At 52.8% G+C, this 19,478-nt stretch overlaps 2 protein-coding genes across 2 annotated transcripts; one reads left to right on the forward strand and one right to left on the reverse strand.

Moving 5' to 3' along the window:
* Window positions 1-401: 401 nt before the first annotated feature.
* Window positions 402-12,416, forward strand: Aud_002647 (putative Hybrid PKS-NRPS biosynthetic cluster; the record flags this gene model as incomplete). Its single annotated transcript, XM_043287610.1, has 3 exons — window positions 402-4,614; window positions 4,678-6,850; window positions 6,911-12,416. The coding sequence occupies 3 exons, from the start codon at window positions 402-404 to the stop codon at window positions 12,414-12,416; spliced, it is 11,892 nt and encodes a 3,963-aa protein (XP_043143545.1).
* A 907-nt stretch (window positions 12,417-13,323) lies between these two features.
* Window positions 13,324-14,886, reverse strand: Aud_002648 (Zn(II)2Cys6 transcription factor domain-containing protein; the record flags this gene model as incomplete). Its single annotated transcript, XM_043287611.1, has 1 exon — window positions 13,324-14,886. The coding sequence occupies one exon, from the start codon at window positions 14,884-14,886 to the stop codon at window positions 13,324-13,326; it is 1,563 nt and encodes a 520-aa protein (XP_043143546.1).
* Window positions 14,887-19,478: the final 4,592 nt, after the last annotated feature.

Consider the following 19,478-nt stretch of genomic DNA (forward strand, 5'->3'; position numbering starts at 1 on the left):
TGCGAGAAATCCATCTCCACGGTCTTTTTGAGTTGTTCGGAGATATTTCGCAGACTTGTAGATTCCGAGTCCGATAGTCGATGGTTGCAAATGTCCCCGAATTCGCTGCCTCAGGCATCAACGTCCAGTTTCAATCGCTCAGACTCACATTCACACTCAACATTCACACTCATCGGACAACACACCTTGGACTTCACCATCCGGCTTACTGTATCAGCACACCTAATCCATTCAGCCAGATATCGGAAAGATACTCGATCAATCCGGCTTTTGCTTACCCGAACACGAGATGTTTCAACGAGGGTGCCGTAATATAAAGGATGATGGCCGTTTGGGCTCTAGGAAGAGAGAATGTCAACAAGAACAAGTCAATTAGCAAAGCTTGTTCAGGATTCGACAACATGTCTAATGAGCCTATCGCAATCATTGGCAGTGGCTGCCGATTCCCCGGGCAGGCAGATTCACCCGCCAAGCTCTGGGAACTACTATCAAAGCCCCGCGACGTCCTGCGCGAGATCCCAGCTGATCGCTACAACGCAGCTGGTTTCTATCATCCAGACGGATTGCACCATGGCTCCAGCAACGTTCGACATGCGTATACATTGACGGAGGATGTACGGACCTTTGACGCCAGTTTCTTCCAGATTAGCGCCAATGAAGCGGCGGCTATCGATCCCCAACAGAGGCTCCTACTTGAGGTTGTTTACGAAGCTCTAGAATCCGGGGGCCTGCCCGTAGAGAACCTCAGGGGATCGAACACCGCTATCATTGTGGGCCAGATGTGCGCAGACTACAATGACATTCTTACTCGCGATATGGATACGCTTCCGACTTATTTTGCCACTGGAACCTCCCGAGCAATATTGGCGAATCGAGTCTCTTATGCATTTGACTGGCATGGCCCTTCCTGGACAATCGACACCGCATGTTCATCCAGTTTGGTCGCCGTTCACCAGGCAATCCAGGCTCTCCGGGCAGGCGAGTCACGTGTTGCCGTTGCTGCTGGTTCTAATCTTCTCCTCGGACCTGAGCCGTACATTGCTGAAAGCAAGCTGAAAATGCTCTCACCCGACGGTCGATCTCGCATGTGGGATGATCGTGCGAATGGTTACGCCCGTGGTGATGGTGTCGCTGCGATCGTTATGAAGAAGCTTTCAACGGCATTGGAGGATGGTGACAGTATTGAATGTGTGATCAGGGCCACGGGCGTCAACCAGGATGGGCGTACGAAAGGTATCACCATGCCCAGCAGTGACGCTCAAGCCGAATTGATACGCAAGACATACAAAGCCGGTGGCTTGGATCTCCTCAAAGACCGGCCGCAATTCTTCGAAGCTCATGGCACGGGCACCAAGGCAGGAGACCCGCAAGAGGCGAGGGCTATCTTTAATGCCTTCTTTGGACCGGAAGCAGACGAAGACAATCATGCCAACCTGATGGTTGGCTCCATCAAGACGATCATCGGACACACGGAGGGTACTGCCGGTTTGGCAGGTCTCTTCAAAGCTTCCTTGGCACTTCAAAATGCTCAGATCCCTCCCAACATGCATTTCCGCAGCTTGAACCCCGAGATTGAGCCGTATTGGACGCGTCTGCGTATTCCGACTGAGCTGCAGCCGTGGCCAGCCCACTCAGGCTCAGTTCGTCGAGCCAGCGTGAACAGTTTTGGGTTCGGTGGAACGAACGCCCACGCCGTCTTGGAGAGCTATTCAAACCTTGACCAGGAGCGCCCGAGACGCAGTGACTCTATTATCATGCCCTTTGTCTTCTCGGCACAGTCCGAATCGGCTCTGGCCGACTTGATGGAAAGGGTTGCCACTCATCTTCGACAGCACCCCGATACCGATCTTGCGGATCTCGCGTGGACACTGTACATGCGTCGGAGCTTGTGGCCAACCCGAGCTGCCTGTTCTGGAACCAATGCCTCAGATCTAGCTAATAGCCTCCTTGTCAACGCGGATAAGATTCGGACGGGCAGTCAGTCTCCAGTCGTGAAGCCTGTCAGTATCGGCCAGGCACAGCCACGCGTTCTAGGCATCTTTACCGGACAAGGAGCCCAGTGGCCCGCGATGGGACGCGAACTTATCAGAAGCTCCCCTTGGCTAGAGCGTCGCGTGGACGGGTTAGAAAAAGCTTTATCTCGTCTACCTGAGGAGGATCGTCCGACGTGGTCGCTTAAAGAGGAAATGCTATCTCCTGCCGCCAAAGTTGGAGAAGCACGTCTATCCCAGCCGTTGTGTACCGCAGTCCAGATCCTTCTTGTGGACTGCTTGAAAGCGGCAGGGATTGAGTTCTCCGCGGTTGTCGGTCACTCATCTGGCGAGATCGGAGCAGCATATGCCGCCGAGTGTATCTCGGGCGAGGCGGCCATGTGGATCGCGTACTATCGCGGATTGCACACAGCGCAGGCAGGCGGCCAACAGGGAGAGCCGGGAGGTATGCTTGCAGCCGGGACATCTATGGAAGACGCCCAAGAGCTGTGCGAGTTGCCTACCTTTGCCGGCAGATTGACGGTCGCTGCTAGCAACTCCGCGGCGAGCGTGACATTGTCGGGCGATAAGGATGCTGTCAACCACGCATACCTTGTCTTCCAGGATGAGAAGAAGTTCGCGCGCCCATTAATTGTCGACAAGGCCTATCACTCTCATCATATGCGCCCTTGTGCACGCCCGTATGGGAGTTCCTTGGAGGCCTTACGCATCCAGGTGAAAGAGCCTCGCTGCTCGTGGTACTCGAGTGTGTATGATGGGAATCTAATCACGAGCGCTGAAGGCCTCGAGGGACAATATTGGGTCGAGAATATGTGCCGTCCAGTGTTATTCTCACAGGCAGTCACCACGGCAATCCAGCAGTCTGATGGTTCTTATGATCTGGTTCTCGAGCTGGGCCCGCATCCAGCGCTGAAGGGACCTGCAACTGCGACTATCCAGGACGCGCTCAAACGGGAGCTTCCCTATACAGGGTTGCTACAGCGCAATTCCCATGACACAAAAGCGTTTGCCGATGCTATGAGTTTCATTTGGGCTCGGTTTGGACGTGATGCACTGAAGCTTCCCACACTGCAAGCGGCCTTTTCAGATACCGATGAAAGATACTTGTTGGTACGAAATTTGCCGTCCTACCCCTGGGATCATAGTCGGCCTTTCTGGCATGAATCCCGTGTTATACATGATGAACTGTTTCGCGACTCTTTCCCACACCCCCTGCTGGGAAATCCTCAAACAAGCAACCCGGATCATGTTCAATGGCGGAATATCCTATCCCTTAAGGAGATTCCTTGGCTGCGGGGACATTCCCTGCAGGGACAAACTATTTTCCCGGCTTCAGGGTACATTTCGATGGCAATTGAAGCAAGTAAGTCAGTCGTGGGCCCCGAACATAGCATATCCCTGATAGAGGTCCTTGACCTCATCATCGATCGGCCGATCACATTCGATGAGGACGATGCTGGAGCGGATGTTGTCGTGACACTTGTAAACATCGCGCGTGGATCGCAAGAAGGCTCTGATGGACTCTTGACTGCCACGTTCAACTGTCACACTACTGCTGGCCGGGGATCCAAGTCTCTCGTCATGGCAGCACATGGTCGCGTCTGTGTCACATTGGGCACTCCTCACGAAGACTCCCTCCCTTGTGCACGCCAAGTGTTTGAGGATGTTATTCAGGTCGATGGGGAAAGGTTCTATGACGGGTTGAAAGAGCTCGGTTATGATTACATGGGGCCCTTCAAAGCACTAGATAACTTGGCACGATACCTCAATCTCAGCACCGGTGTTGTTTATCAGCCTGCATCTGATGCTGAAAGACTTACCGGCGTGCTTGTTCACCCTGCTATGTTGGACGCCTCTTTCCAGTCAGTGTTTCTAGCCTACAGCTGGCCGGGGGATGGCCGTCTTTCGTCGCTTCACGTCCCGACAAGCATCAAACGGGTGCAGGTAAATCCGGCATTGTGTGCGACCTCCGAGAAGAAGTTTCATTTCCACACCGAGTCCGAGGAAGGCTTGAAGGCCTCTATAAATGGAGACATCACGTTGTCGCGCACAGCTAATGAACCTGCCGCTATTCGAGTCGAGCAGATCACTGTCGTTCCAGTCGTACCACCTACGGCTGCGGACGACAGGGCACTCTTCGCGAGTGAAATCTGGGAGAATGCTGATCTTAATGATCCAGACCTGGCCTCTTCGCCGCCCTCTGTTGAGGACGAGAAGAAGGGGAGGGAAATCATTGCAGCCGCGAACAAGCATCTGTTCGACATCGCTAGCCTCGATGAATATGCTGCTGGTGTCGCCAGAATCAAGGGCCATCTTCTTGCACTTGCTGAGTCACAGGAGGATGGCTCTACCACGGCTGAGGGAGGACACTCCGCTGCTGCTGAACAACCCGATTGGTCCGACCCAGGGAATATCGATCTAACTATCTTGACTGACACCGTAAACTTCCTGTCCCAGGGCGACCAGGAACCTACAGCTAGCCATGTGCAGAAACTCTGGGAAACCGATCTTCTTTCCCAATACTTTCAGCAAGGCTTGGGGGTGGCTAGCTCCAACAATCAGCTGGGCCGGTTGCTTCGTCGTCTGTCGCATCGGTATCCAGCAATGGATATTGTTGAGCTCAGTAAGTCTATCACTGGCCCGAAGATGATGCACGACACAGGATAGTAAACTAACTTCCAGTCAGACGCGAGCAACCTGAGCTTGACCTCATCAATCTTGCAAGACATCAACCCGGGGTTTTCATCTTATACCCTCGCCTCGCCAAAGTCTCGCATGGAAGTTTTCAAGGAGCTCATGCCCTTGAAGGCACGAATGAGCATCTCAGCGATAGACTTCAAACGGGAAGTCGAGGAGCAAGGTTTCGCAGCCAACCAGTCCGACCTGATTATAGCCACTTTGGTACTGAGTGATTCCCCCGTTGATGATATTCTCAAGGCCTCTAGGCGCCTGGTCCGCCCAGGAGGCTATCTTTTCCTTCAGACCGTGGGAGAAGTGGCCCGCTTTGATCTCTACAGTGACATTGCCAAAACGATGCCGCTGACAGTTCCAGAATGGCATCGTCAGCTTCAACAACACGGGTTCGCTGGCATAGACGCGCTTTACCCTTCGTCTGCAGGTCAGCCTTTGAGCATCATTGTCAGTCAGGCGACGAACGAGCGAGTCGAGCTCTTGCGCCAACCGCTGCTCAGCACCTCATCCGACTTGGACCTCTCGGAAGTCGTTCTAGTGGGAGGTACGAGCATGTCCACGCTCAGGCTGATCGAGGATCTGTCGGTCCATTTATCTCCCAAATGCTCCCGAATTACGAGACGCGACTCTTTGAATGACTTGGCCGATAACCCAATTAACGCCCTCAGCACAATCATCTGCCTCAGTGATTTGGATAGTCCCGCCTTCAAGAATCTGCGAGAAGATATATGGAACGCATTGAAGACGCTTTTCGACCGGTCGCAGAACATCCTTTGGCTACTCCGAGGGGCGCGTAGCAGCGAGCCATACTGTAACGCTACTGTTGGCTTTGGACGGACTGCGAGGCTCGAAATGCCGCATGTGAATCTCCAATTCTTGGATATCGGGAATGACATCGAGGCAGCAGACGCGCGAGTTATCGCAGAGCATGCTTTGCGTCTCTGTCTCTTTGGTATTGAGGGACAAGATTCGGCCAGTGTTTCGTCTGTGCTCTGGTCGAACGAGCCTGAGCTCCTGATCAAGAAGGGCAAGATATACATTCCTCGGGTTATTCCACACAAAGTTCAGAACGATCGGTACAATGCGTCAAGACGACTAGTCACCCAGTCTGTCAATCCTTCGGAGACTCTAATCTGCCTGCAGAGAGCCGCGTCGGGCGAAACTACTATTCACCTCGACCACGCGCTTCAGTTGTCGCCAGCGGATAATACGGTGCTGGTCAGCGTGATTTATTCAACCGCGCAACCGCTCACTCTAGCGTCTGGCAAGGCTCGGTACCTTGTCTTTGGACGCTGCAAGGCGTCGGACAGGACGCTCTTCGCAATGGCTCCCAGACTAGCCAGTCAGGTCGGTGTGGAGAAAGGGCTGTGCGTTTTCCATGGAGATAAGAACCGGGAGGTCACCCCCGCTGACCTCGTTCTAACTGAGTATTTGACAACCCACGTGCTCATCCAAAGCTGCTTGCGGAACGCTGTTCCCAAGAGCAGCGTCGTTGCTTTCGATGTCGATCCCAGTTCCCGAACCGTTCTCTCCAGCCTTGCTCGGGCTCGGGGATACAACATAGCCTGGGCCACGCACGCGAAGAGCAGTTATCCAGACGACGTCGTTCTTCATCGCAGAGCCAGTGATCGAGAGTTGAGGGCATCAATCCCCATTCGACCATCAATCGTTCTCGATTTCTCACAATCGCCCCAACATGACTCTGCAGCCCGTCGTCTCTCGGCCATGTATGATTGCAGGCTGATTGAGATGCAACGTGTGCGAGGCGCAGGAGCCTGTACTCTTCCCGACAACAACGGCGTGGAAGCACTCCAGCAAGCGTACGAGCAGTTCCGCGTCGACGAGGCTGGCGATTCTACTCCATCTTCTGGGCATCTTGTTAATCTCGCGGAGCTGCCGCAGACCCTCGATTCTCCTTATGCCCTTATCGACTGGCAGGCACAATCGGTCGTGGCCCAGCTGGACTCCGCTGAAGCACAGCCTTTATTCCATGCCGATCGGACTTATTTGCTCGTAGGGCTTACCGGTGGGTTGGGACTGTCGCTTTGTGAGTGGATGGTCCGACTGGGAGCTCGACACCTAGTCATCACCAGTCGGAGTCCCAAGGTAGATGAGAGGTGGATACAATCCCTCCATCGGGAGGGAGCAGAGGTCACTGTAATTGCCAGGTTAGAGAACCTCCCATTCCCGTGAACCATCCCAGAGAGGCACTAAAAACCAGAATCTAGTGACATCACGGACCGCAAATCGGTACAGACCCTATACGAGCAACTGAAGAAGACAGCCCCGCCCATCGCCGGCGTAGTCAATGGAGCCATGGTACTTCGGGACTCCTCCATCTACGACATGGATGTCGAGAAGATGCTTACAGTGCTGCGCCCCAAGATCGACGGCAGCCGATACCTCGATTCCATCTTCACAGCACGTCACCCTCTCGACTTCTTCATCATGCTATCCTCTCTAACGGGTGCCTGCGGCAACAGCGGACAAGCCAACTACACAGCGGCCAACATGTTCATGGCAGGGCTTGCGGCGCAACGCAAAGAGCGGGGACTGGTGGGCTCGGTAATCGATATTGGGGCCATGATGGGCGTGGGCGTACTGGTGCGCGACCGTAGCTACGCCCTGCAGGTCCAACTTCGCGACTACGGCTATCTCTGGATGTCCGAGTACGACTTCCACCAGAGCTTCGCCGAGGCCATTCTGGCCGGCCGGCCGGACAACGCGCTGGAGAACCCGCAGGTGTTGGCGGGCATCCGGCTTTGTCGCCGTGATCAGTTGAAAACCGTGCAGTGGGCGCAGAATCCTCGCTTCTCCCACTGTATTCTGCCGACTGAGTCGGTCCCATCTTCCGCCCAGGGACAGGCGCAGTCAATGGTTGCTCTTACGACGCGTGTGGCGGAGGCGGCTGACGAGGCTGAGATTCGGCAGATTGTGGAGGATGCCTTTTTGCATAAACTTGTAATGGCTCTGTCTTTGCCGGAACTTGAGGATGCGCCGGCCCGTGCCAGATTGCTTGGTCAAGGTGTGGATGAGCTCGGGGTTGACTCCCTTGTGGCGGTAGACATTCGGTCGTGGTGGCTGCGTGAGCTACGGGTGGATATGCCTGTGCTGAAGATTATGGGAGGGACTGCAATCACCGATTTGATCGCCTACGCGGTCAAGCAGCTCCAGCCTGCAACCGTGGAGGGGAGCACTAATGAGCGGCTCGACAAAGCCTCGGAGCAGGTTGACGAAGCTTCGAAGCATGTTGAGGAAACTTCCAAGCAGATCGAAGAGGAGACTGCATCTATTCACTCCACAGACAGCTCCGAAGCCGAGGAGGCGGTATCTACTCCTTTAAACGGTTCCATTCCGTCCACAGCCACCAGCGAGCCGGACACTACCAAGACTGAGCCACCGCCTGTCGTGCGACGCGAGCCAATGTCCTATGGACAACGTCGATTCTGGTTCTTGTCCAAGTACCTCCGAGACAGGACGACATTCAACATCACCTGCTTGATCCGAATCAGCGGAGCTCCCGCTACGGACGCCCTGGCGCGGGCTGTCCATGCACTTGGCAACAGACATACCGCCTTGCGGACTTGCTTCTTCGAGGGAGGGGAGGGCGAAACATGGCAAGGCATTCTGCCCGAATCGACGTTGGAATTGGAGAGGGGCTCCGTCCGAAACTACGATGAAGCTGTGGAACAATTCCATCTCATGCACGCGCACGAATACAGCCTCGCCATGGGTGAGAGTATGCGCATCATGTTGTTGTCGGGGCCCTCTCAGTCCTACTACCTTCTTATCGGATACCACCACATCAACATGGATGGGATTAGTCTGCAGGTGGTTTTCAAAGACCTCGAAGCGGTCTACAACGGAAGGGCGCTGGGGCCCGAACCACTTCAATATCACCAATTCTCTACCTGGCAGTACCAGCAGGTAGAGAGCAACGCCGTTCAATCCGACATTGAGTACTGGCGCAATGAGCTGCGCGATATGCCTGATGTTCTCCCTATCTTATCTGTCTCCACACGGTCGACCCGCCAGCCAATGCTGCAATATGCGCATCATCGCGTAGACTTCAAGGTCCCACGGTCTCTCGGAGCGAAGATCAAGCAGGTCGCACGCACACATCGAGCGACCTCGTTCCATTTCTATCTGTCCGTGTTCAAGGCTTTGCTATACCGCTTCTCAGGGAGTCACGACCTCGTCATCGGGGTGGCCGACGGCAACAGAAACCATCTCAGCGGCGCACCCGACAGTGTGGGCTTCTACTTGAATCTTCTACCAGTCCGTTTGCGCGGAGATGGTCAGGATCGATTCGCGCAGGCCCTAGAAGAGGCACGTACCCAAGCGCAGTCGGCCCTGGCGCATTCCAAAGCCCCCATCGACGTACTATACAATGAGCTGCAGATCACCCGATCATCATCATACACTCCCCTATTCCAGGCATTGGTGAACTATCGTCAAGGCGCGCAAGAGAGTCTGCCGTTCGGTAATTGTCGTCTCGAAGGCGATAAATATGAAATTGGGAAAACGGGGTACGACATTAGCTTGGATGTGATCGAGAACGCGCAGTCCGAGGCCACGATCATGTTTATGACGCAGAATTATCTGTACTCGGCGGAGCAGACCGAGGTCCTAGCGGCCAGCTTCAAGCAGCTGCTGAGCGCCTTCAGCGAGGATCCGGAAACCCGGCTGGATGAACCGCAGCCGTACGCGGCTGAGGATGTTGATAAAGCTATGGTGTTGTCACAGGGCCCGAAATATGCGCTACAGTGGAAAGGCACTCTGGTAGACCGCGTTGGCGAAATGGTAGCTCGCTTCCCCCAACGACCCGCACTCGAGGATGGTTCGCTGTCTGTGACATACGCAGAGATGTCTATGCGCGTGCACGCCATCGCCGCGCTTCTGTTGAGTCACGGTGTAGTCCCGGGTTGGAAAGTGGCTGTGTTCCAACAGCCTACCATCGACTGGGTCTGCTGTATGTTGGCTGTCCTCCTGATAGGAGCGGTATATGTTCCGTTTGATCCTAAGCTTTCACTCCCTCGACTCCAGCGGGTCGCCCAAAGCTGCAAGCCGGAGGCCGTTCTCTTTCACTCAGCCACCGCAAAGGATGTCCCTGAGCTGCTAGCAGGACAGCCCGACGTGATCACCATCGACGTTGCCGGGGCGAAGATGACGAACCAAACCACGGTCGCGAATCGATCAAAGGCAGATTCCGCCATGTTCATCCTGTACACAAGTGGTTCCACAGGCCAACCCAAGGGAGTAATCCTCCCCCATTCGGCATTTGCCCATAAGATCGAAACATCAAGCCAGATGTTCGCGCTCGGACCAGAGATGGCTATGCTTCAGCAGAGTGCGCTAACGTTCGACATGTCCGTTGCGCAAGCATTCATGGCCCTATGCAACGGAGGTCGCCTGTTTCTACTCCGAAGGGAATACCGTGGCGACCCAGCCGCGATCCTTGGTCGGATTCTGGAGCATGGACTGACCCATTCCATGGCAACTCCCTCGGAGTACGAAAGCTGGTTGCAACTCGCCAACTCCCTGCCCCAGCAAGCGTCCGCCCTTGCCGCGTCCAAATGGCAAGTTCTGTTTTCGGGCGGTGAGAAAATCAGCGACAACCTCAAGCACGAGCTCCGGACGCTGGACAAGCAGGATTTGCAATTACAGAACGTGTACGGACCGACGGAGGTGAGTATATTTTCGCACTCGTTCGAGGTCGACTACCGTTCACTTTCCAATAAACCCGTGCCTCTGGGCCCTGTCAATGTGAATTACTCGGCTTTTGTAGTGGATCGAAATCTGAAGCCGGTGCCAGTTGGGGTGCCCGGCGAAATCCTCATTACCGGCCCTGGAATTGCGCTCGGATACCTGAACAACGAGGACTTGACCCGTGAGAAATTCGTTCGGTTCACGCTTCCGCGATCCAGCTCCCTGAATGTCAGGGAAAGGGATTTGCGAGGGTATCGCACCGGTGACCGCGGCAGGTTGCGACCAGATGGTATCTTGGATTTCGAAGGCCGGATTGGTGGTGACACGGAGATAAAACTCCGAGGTCTGCGCATGGACCTGAACGATATCGAATGCGCACTGCTTGAGGCGGCGCAAGGACGGCTAACGACGGTCGTCGTGACGGTTCGAGGAGACGCTGACGCCCAGTACCTCTTAGCGCATGTGGTGTTCCATCGCAAACAGCAACAGCAGTTGAGTTCGGAGGAGCAACGAGCGTTCGTGGATGCTCTCACGCCGCGCTTACCTTTGCCCCAGTACATGTGGCCAGCAGCGGTTATTATTGCCGACTCGTTGCCCGTCAACTCACATGGCAAGGTAGACCGACGCGCGATCGAGACCATGCCCTATCATGTCACGCCTCCCATCAACACCCCAGACATTGAATCCAGTCTCACCGAAGCAGAGGCACATCTCCGAACGCTATGGGAAGAGGTCCTACCCCCCGCAGTAGTCCAGCTGCATCAAATCGGCCCCAAGTCGGACTTCTTCCACGTGGGGGGAAACTCGATGCTCCTGGTGAAACTCCAACGATCCATCACCCGAGCCTTTGGTCGGAAAATCGTGCTGGTCGACTTATTCGAGCGGACAACTCTAGCCAAGATGGCCGCGTATATCACTGACCCCGACGCCACCGACAAAACCTGGGACAGGATCGACTGGGCCCAAGAAATCGCTCTCGACGCAGACCCCATAGCAACCCAACCTTCACAACCCAAAGCACGCCGTAATCGCCAAGGTCAAACCATCATCCTCACAGGCGCAACAGGCTTCCTCGGCCAAGTCCTCCTTCAACAACTCCTCGCAGACCCCACCATAAAAATGGTCCACTGCATCGCCGTCCGAAACCCCTCTCGTCCGCTAGCAAGCACCCCCGCGGACTCCCTATCGCGAGTGACCATCCACTCAGGCGACCTCGCCCTCCCTCTATGCGGCCTCGATCCCGAAACCAGCGACCGCATCTTCGCGTCAGCAGACATAATTATCCACAACGGCGCGGACGTGCATTTCCTGAAAACCTACCCGGTCATGCACTCCGTCAACGTCGCCTCCACAAAATGGCTAGCGCACCAGGCCCGCGCTCACCACCTAGCGCTGCACTTCATCTCGACAGCCAGCGTGATCCAATTCGCGCCACCATCAAAAACTAGCACAGGATTCCCCGCTACCTCCGTCGCAGCCTTCCCCCCACCTACCAACGACGGCAGTGGAGGCTACGCAGCCAGTAAATGGGTGAGCGAGATGTATCTCGAGCAGGCAAGTCAGCGATGGGGCGTGGAGGTGCACATCCACCGACCGACGGCCATCACGGGCCCCGAAGCACCGGCGCAGGATATTTTTCCGAATGTGGTGCGTTTCTCGCGGGCGATGAGAGCTGTTCCTGTGTTAACGAGCCTTTTGGCGGGATGGCTTGATTTTGTGGATGTCGAAAACGTGGCGAGGCGGATTCTCGCGCTGGTGAGGTCTGACAGTCACGACGGAGATGGCGACCAAGCAAAAGGAGAACTAGCAAAGTTTCATCATCATGCTGGGGACGTGGTGGTGCCTGTGGAAGGGTTCAAGGATCATTTGGCAAAAGAGACAGGGGAGGAGATCCGGACATTAGGGCTAGCGGACTGGATCCAACAGGCGGTACAGACGGGAATGAGTCCCATGGTCGGGGAGTATCTTAAATTGTTGGCGGGGCAGCAGCAACCGATTTTCTTGCCTTTTGTTTTGCCTTCTTGATGTTTTTGATTCCTTTTTTCTTGTTGATTGTTGAAGATGTTGGTTTTTCATTTTGGTTTTGGTGTGTTTAGAGATCTTGTTGGATAAATACTGTACTCGCGATAGAAAGGCACATGATAGACAGATACTGTGAAGCGATAGATGCTTGTCGCTTGGAATGGGACTGGCTGACCAAATCCGCAAAATCCGTACCCAACCCATTTGGATATGGATAACCCATTGGATGCTTGAGCCTCTTACACCTGATAAGCTTATCTAATCTTATCTAGGCCAAGATAGGCTTATATTCTGATGTAGATGGATAGAGAATAATCGCTTCTATCTATATATGAAATACAAATATTGGTTTAACTAAGAAAATGGTGTTATGGTAGATTTTAGATTTTTAATTTTAAGGATTACGATGGTGCTGGTTCGACACATATATCTCCGCACCACTTTTAACTAAATCTTGGAGGTCCCCCGTACCACCTTAATTAAGCCTATTTTAGATTATATAATAGGTCATATATAATATCTATAATTAGAATAGTAGGGGTCACCTGACCAGGTAGTATGGATATATCCATTATCCATAATCCAACCCTCATGGATATGAGGGTTGGTTGAATAGGTTATGGATCAGCCTATATTTAACCCACGACCAGCTCTATTCGGGACAGCACCAGAAATCTCTCAGCCGCGTGGAGCGTGGTATGTTTCAACAGATACACATTGTTGAAAATTACATGTACCAGGTGAATGTTACATGACCGATGTTTGCCGAACGACAACAAAAGGCATGATGACCACAGGACTCTAAGTAATAAGGGGATCTACGAGATGTATGTTCTAGGGAAGTAACATAGGAAAGCTCGGTAATCCTTCCATCTCAGCCCCGAAAATCCTCTCGTCCTCCTCACCATTATTACAGACAGGTATTATTAATACACTTGCGGATCTCCCTAACGAGCATCCGCAACGGCGCCAACCGAGCCGCACGGCCCGCGGTGGAACCCGTCCCGTCCAGAATCGCAGGTCCGCGCCCACTGCGGGCCTCCTGCTGCGCCAGAGCCTCCAGAACAGCCATATACGTCCCCGGAGCAGAAAGAACATGCCCCGCACCTGTCAACAGGATCTCCACACCGCGGTCGATGCGTTCGAGCAGATCGCAGCTCAGCTGCAAGACTATCGTGATCTGCAGTACTCCGTCTAGTTTCAACGTCGACCCGTCTAAGTGCACGTTGGAGAAGGGTGCGGAGCCCGAGAAATTGTCCAGGACGGCGAGTGGGCCGGTCAGATCGCCTGCAGGGGTGTATTGCGCGACCAGGGACCGTACGGAGGCATACAGATCGGTCAGAGCGCAGCGGTGCAGGCGGATGAGCAGCATGTGGCAGGTCGTGATGGTTAGACAGATGGGGAATTGGGTCTGACAGGCGGGTGGTAGGGCCGGTTGCGGTCTTTGGAGCTTCTTGTCGGGGTGGCTGTTGCTGCTGTTCTTCTCCTGGCCTCCTCGAAACCGGGCTCCATTGCGCCCTGTGCCGGAGCCGGGAGGGGATGCGGTTGACAGATTGTCTAGGGTAGGTAGCGTGAACCAGGATGAGGTGTCCTGGGCTGGGGCTGAAGCTGGGCGATGATTGTCTTGATACATGAGGTCCTCGTCGTCCGAATCCCGGGACCAGTCGGTGGCAGCACGATCTGGGGTCGGAATGCTGCAGACTGACTCGCGATAGGAGGAGACGAAGGATTGGATGATTTCGAGAAATGTTTGTGAACAGCGCAGCATCTGGTGCATTGGATGGTCACTCTGGGTGTTTACAACGTCAGGCAAGCGCGCGCCGAAAGGGTGCGTGTCGGGCGAGGAACCATTTGTGAAGGGGTCGGTTCGGTCTGTCACCTGACTTTCGATCCGATATACGAGTTCCAGGAGTGTGCTATGAAGCTTCCACAATCGTTCAATATTCTGCTCCTGAGGGTTGACGGCTGCGAAGTCGGTCGGGCCGACTGCGTCGGGCTGCGAGCCCATGGCCAGATCGGCGAAAGCAGACGTCTTGAATACATTCATGTTTGGAAAGTCAAAATCATAGCCCATATCTCCCTGGTCGAAGCCTAATTCTGGTAGCTCATTCATCGCATCCATTCCGGCCATGACGAGGTCGGGCAATTGCTGGGTGCTGGTACCGGAGGGCGGGGTCGGAGAGTCAGTCCTGGTGTCGTTGGATCGCATTTCATCGGACGTCTTGCTAGATTTGCGACTGCAACGAGGTTTGGAATTCAGCGAGCGTGGTCGACCCATAGGCATGGGAGCGCTGGTGACACAGGTCAAATGATTCCGAGCGCAGCGATCGCACGCGATTGACGTATCCGTCCGGTGGGCCGTCCGATCACAGCGGAGCTTCTGACTGCGACAGCGGTCACAGGCGTGGCGTCGGAACGGCCTCGGATTCCGACCTCCAGCATCGGATTCAACCTGTGGCGTAACGTGGTTCATTTTTCAGTTGCAGATCAGCTTGATAAATTTGCTATAAACTGGACGAACTGATGGAGGGGAGACGAAGTGAATGGATTGATAATATAAACAATGGGAAGTTGAGGAGGCGGAGATCCCGCAATGACTATCTTTAGTCACACCGCCTGCCTATTATAGCATAAAGAAGGGGGAAACCGGGGAAGGCCCAGAGCCCTCCAAGTCCACATAAACTACACTGGTAACAGGATCAAGTATGCATAAGTGCTTATAACCAATCTCCTAGTTGAGTAAAGTTCCTTGCAACATTACGAATAAAGGTGGGGCTCACAGAATATTATTATTCTCTACGAACTTGAGCCGAAACAGATACCCCGCATCTGAAGATGATCGGATTCTGGCCTCTTCCCTGAGATCCAGTCCGTAGGCTCGGTTCCCATAGGCTCGGTTCCATATAGATTTGTAGATTACTAGTACGTAGTACACATACAGTTTTGGTGGTCGCGAACGCTCGCCGCTTTCTCCCAATCTCTGGCTGCTTACCCGATGCACATCCCATAAAATACCTTGTATCTTTTTGTTGAAAACAATATGGGATACCATGTAATTGGCCTAGACGGTGAAGGTTTACAAGCGGGATTCAGAGGAAAGCAACACCGAAGTAGAAAATGCCGCAAGATCCCATAGTGTTTATGTTTGGTGCCAGTTGCCAAGCAGTTTCGGAGAACAGGCCGGCTATTACGGGCCAAGCCTGGAACCCCCAGGCCCTAAACGGATCGGGGTAGTCAATCACTGAGAGCATGAAGGATAACGATAGGCCAGGAAAGCGAGATTGTTGCCTAGGCCAAGAGAAGCTATGCGACATCGTATCTGTCCGGAGTGCGAAGATCTTGGCGTGTCATAGTCCTTCGGGTCCAGTCATGAAGTTTCTGTTGGCTTACCGGAATGTAACATTCTTCCTGTGCTTAATGATGGTATTTCTTCGTCACATTTGTTTCTTGAACACGACGTACTGCTATCAACCTAGCGGCACGACAGGAAGCCGACAGCGCCTTGCTTCAAACTTGGGGGCCACGGAAGGATTCGTGGGGGTCCCCGGTTTTCGCTTGTGTTGCAATAAGACCATCACGGATACTCTGTCCTCAGGAGCTCCTTCATGTGACTCTTCGCCCTTTCTGTATTCTTACATACCCACCAATTCTTTGTTAATAATGGGAGCCAAAGCCAATGACGAACAGCCACGTAGGGCCTAACCTGAAATCAGCATGGGACACGACAAGGTTACAGCGATAGAGCTGTAGACATAATATATCTGAGCCTGGTGGGTCAAATCGACTAGTGTGGAGGACAGACACGGACACGGGCCGTCCATTAAGACGTGAGACTAAGTTAATATGACGATCATCTTGGAATTATTGGACAGCTACTCATATTGTTACACATGAGTTGATCGGATTAATGACCCGCCGTATCTACGTGTCGATTCCCCTGCGTGCCTACTTCACAAAGCCATCTGATACTATTCTTTCCCCTCGTCTGCTACTGTTGTTGATCAACATCTACTGCAACTTATGCAGCAGACTTCCTATAAAATTCCTTACAGTGGTCGCTAAATGTTAACTTTGGCCTTGTAGTCGGAGTCGAAATACTATAGGCCACAAAGCCTAACAGATTCCCATATATTTATGGATCGGAGTGTTTATTCATTTTCTCTTCTCGCGGCGCTGTAAGAACCACCAGGTTTGTGGAGTGCCTTATGTAAGTTGCACTATCAGTACCTAGGCCTACGGTCATTTACCTTCAGGGCAGGGAACATGCCCTCTCAGGGGTATGATCTTGCCACGTGCAACTGTGCAGGACCCATGGTGATACGCTTTATACACCTGCAATGCATCTTCAGTGCTTTGCACGAGACCTGAGATCCCTCTCTCCAAGCGAACGCCACAATCCTTTATCACAAGCAAGCCCCACCTCCAGAACCAGGCCGCAAAATGATCGGCTGTGACATATGTGCCACTAAAGCGCCGCCCCCATTCCAAACTCTTCTCTCGCTAAAAGTCCTCGCATGTCCTGCAACAAGGGTACTTTTGTTCCGCTATATGCAACTCAAGGTTCAGGCTGTGAGTAAAAACCCAGATGGAAAAATCTAGCGTCGCACACGCGCTAGCTTGCCACAGGTCATAGCCGCTGTGAAGCACCGGTATATACGCTAACCCTTTGTCCATGAAAAACGCCAAAGCCGATACGGAGTCCGCTCCGATACCGAGTGGTCCTGCTATCCGAAATACCTCCTTGGTGACCATAGATGAGACATAATCGGCAGGCTCCGAAGTGTCACTGGCCGCGCGGAAATTGGGTATCCACGACGTGCTGCATGTCGACAAATCGCTCAATATCCCTATAAAGTCCACGGGTCTTTCGCTGAACAGCAGAGGTCTCATCTCCTAATGTGGACGGCCAGGGCATACTGTAAAATGAGGAGAAGGTCACCGCTGACCAGGGTTCTTCTCTAAAAGTCCATCAAAACAATGAGTCACGACCGAGTGAAGACGTCATCAGTCACAAGAGTTTGCAACACCCAAACTTGCCGTGTCTCAAAACTCTTGGTATCTCGTATCTTCTCCACATGGCAAAGTAGCTTGCGATCTGTTGTCGCGGGGGAACGAAATGGCCACAATTCGAGTCCAGGTGGTATGACATGTGCACTGTTTGGTAGGCTGCATTCATTGCCACTGCGAGGGTATTCCGGCCGAAACGTACCTTGAATAAACTCCGAACGGTGTTGGGAGATTCACTGAACTAAAGTGGCTGGAAGAATCTAGCGGTTCCACTGCTATGTGCTGCTTCAAATTCATGGTGTTCCTTGCTAATTTCATCCATCTGGGAGGAACACCTGCAGCCAGGCAATTCCCGAGAGATCTTCATTTATTATGTTCAATCGCTCGCGACTATCGCTCAGAGTGCCAATCTTTACTGTCATATTTCCAGCATCAAATCGAAGAAACGATATCTGCATCGTTGAATGATACCAATATGCCTCGTAATCGATTCGTACTAATCTACATTCTCGGAAAGTGTCAAAATGAAGTCTATGGAGGAGATCTGGACTCTCAAAATTTTTATGATGAGATGGCAGAGAGAGATAGAATATGCTCCTGCCACGGCACATGCAAAGCAGACCGGATATTCCGGACATCATCGTCACCCAGGAATTGTAAAACTTCTGGAGACATGAGGTAAGTGGACAATGGAAAGGCTCCCTTCTGCATGATCCTTTGGTCCTGTGAGTTCTGACTATGGCCCTTTCAGTCCTGACTATGGGCCAGATGGGACATTTTTTAGCTACTCGTAAACTGCCAGCGTAGTTTGATTGGTCGTTAGGAGGAGCGTGGAATCCAAACGATTTGTACTTCGAATGGGAAACCCAGGTTTCTGAGGCGTGGTAGCATGAGCGGTCACGGGAACGCTTGCAATGACCCATGGTGGGATTCAAAAGAGAATCAATGGACAATTTAGAAGAGGCGATTGTCACTGGAAACGCACTGAGAAACTCAATGATCGTGATGAGAATTGCTTGGTCCTGAAGATGGCAAGGGTGTAATCTGCCTACTTCGAGTACCACCACGATAGCGCGAACCCCCTTACCTAGTTGCGATAGATCTTAAAGTGGAAGAAGTAACTGCTCCGTACCTATTGGGGTTGTTTACTAACATACCTCTTAGAGCCTAGTGAATCTGCTGTTTGCCTGGCTTGCACTTGATATCTTGTATTCATGTTAATGTAATCAAACTACGACAGCGACGGCCGCTTCTCCCACCCGTGAACCCAACGACTGAATTAACTTTCCATCCACTCTGGTACAGCAAGAACTTGTCCGACGAGAATGCTGTAATGGGAAGTGCGCAATCCCAAAGTCCATGCTTATCAAGAACAGTAAGTCCACATGGATTCTATGTAAATATTGCCCTGGGCATCGAGGACTGACAGGCGATACAGTGCTTTCATTTCGGATCGGAAACCATTTGAGGATTAGCTCATTCGAAGTGAGTGGGATCTGGTAGTGGCACAAGCAAGAAATGATCCTAGATGATGAATGAGGAACGGAGGTCTACAGGGGCTGCTTAACATCTAATTGCAAAAGTGTATTAGGTCATCCTGAGGGAATTGGCGGAGGATTAACTAACGTAATTCCCAGGTGAGCCGCAACCCCCCATTCGAATTCAACGCGTCCAAATTTGAAGCTATCTAAACCAACCAAAATAATGTATTATTTCATTGGATCTCGCTAGTATTACGTGTAGGGCATCTAACTCTAGTATGCCCTACAATAAAGCTATTTGAACACCCTAGTGGCGCTCGTTTTGGTGGTTCAAAAGGTAATGGCGCAGAACTAATGGATGAACCGCAGTCTCATTACCTTGCTCATTTCTTGCCTGAATAAGATCCGTAGCTTCCCGTATACTGTGTCCTTCATTAGGAGTCATCTGATGTCTAGATTGCTTCTTTTTCTGTTTCTCCTTCTCGTTGGCTGCGCGTAGATCGTGGTTTTCCTCCGCTAGTAGGGCCGCACTGTGCATAGCCATCTCGCAACCCTTGATAGGCTGCTGTATAGCTAA

The sequence above is a fragment of the Aspergillus udagawae genome (assembly GCF_001078395.1).
Source record: "Aspergillus udagawae IFM 46973 DNA, scaffold_2, whole genome shotgun sequence".
Taxonomy (NCBI): domain Eukaryota; kingdom Fungi; phylum Ascomycota; class Eurotiomycetes; order Eurotiales; family Aspergillaceae; genus Aspergillus; species Aspergillus udagawae.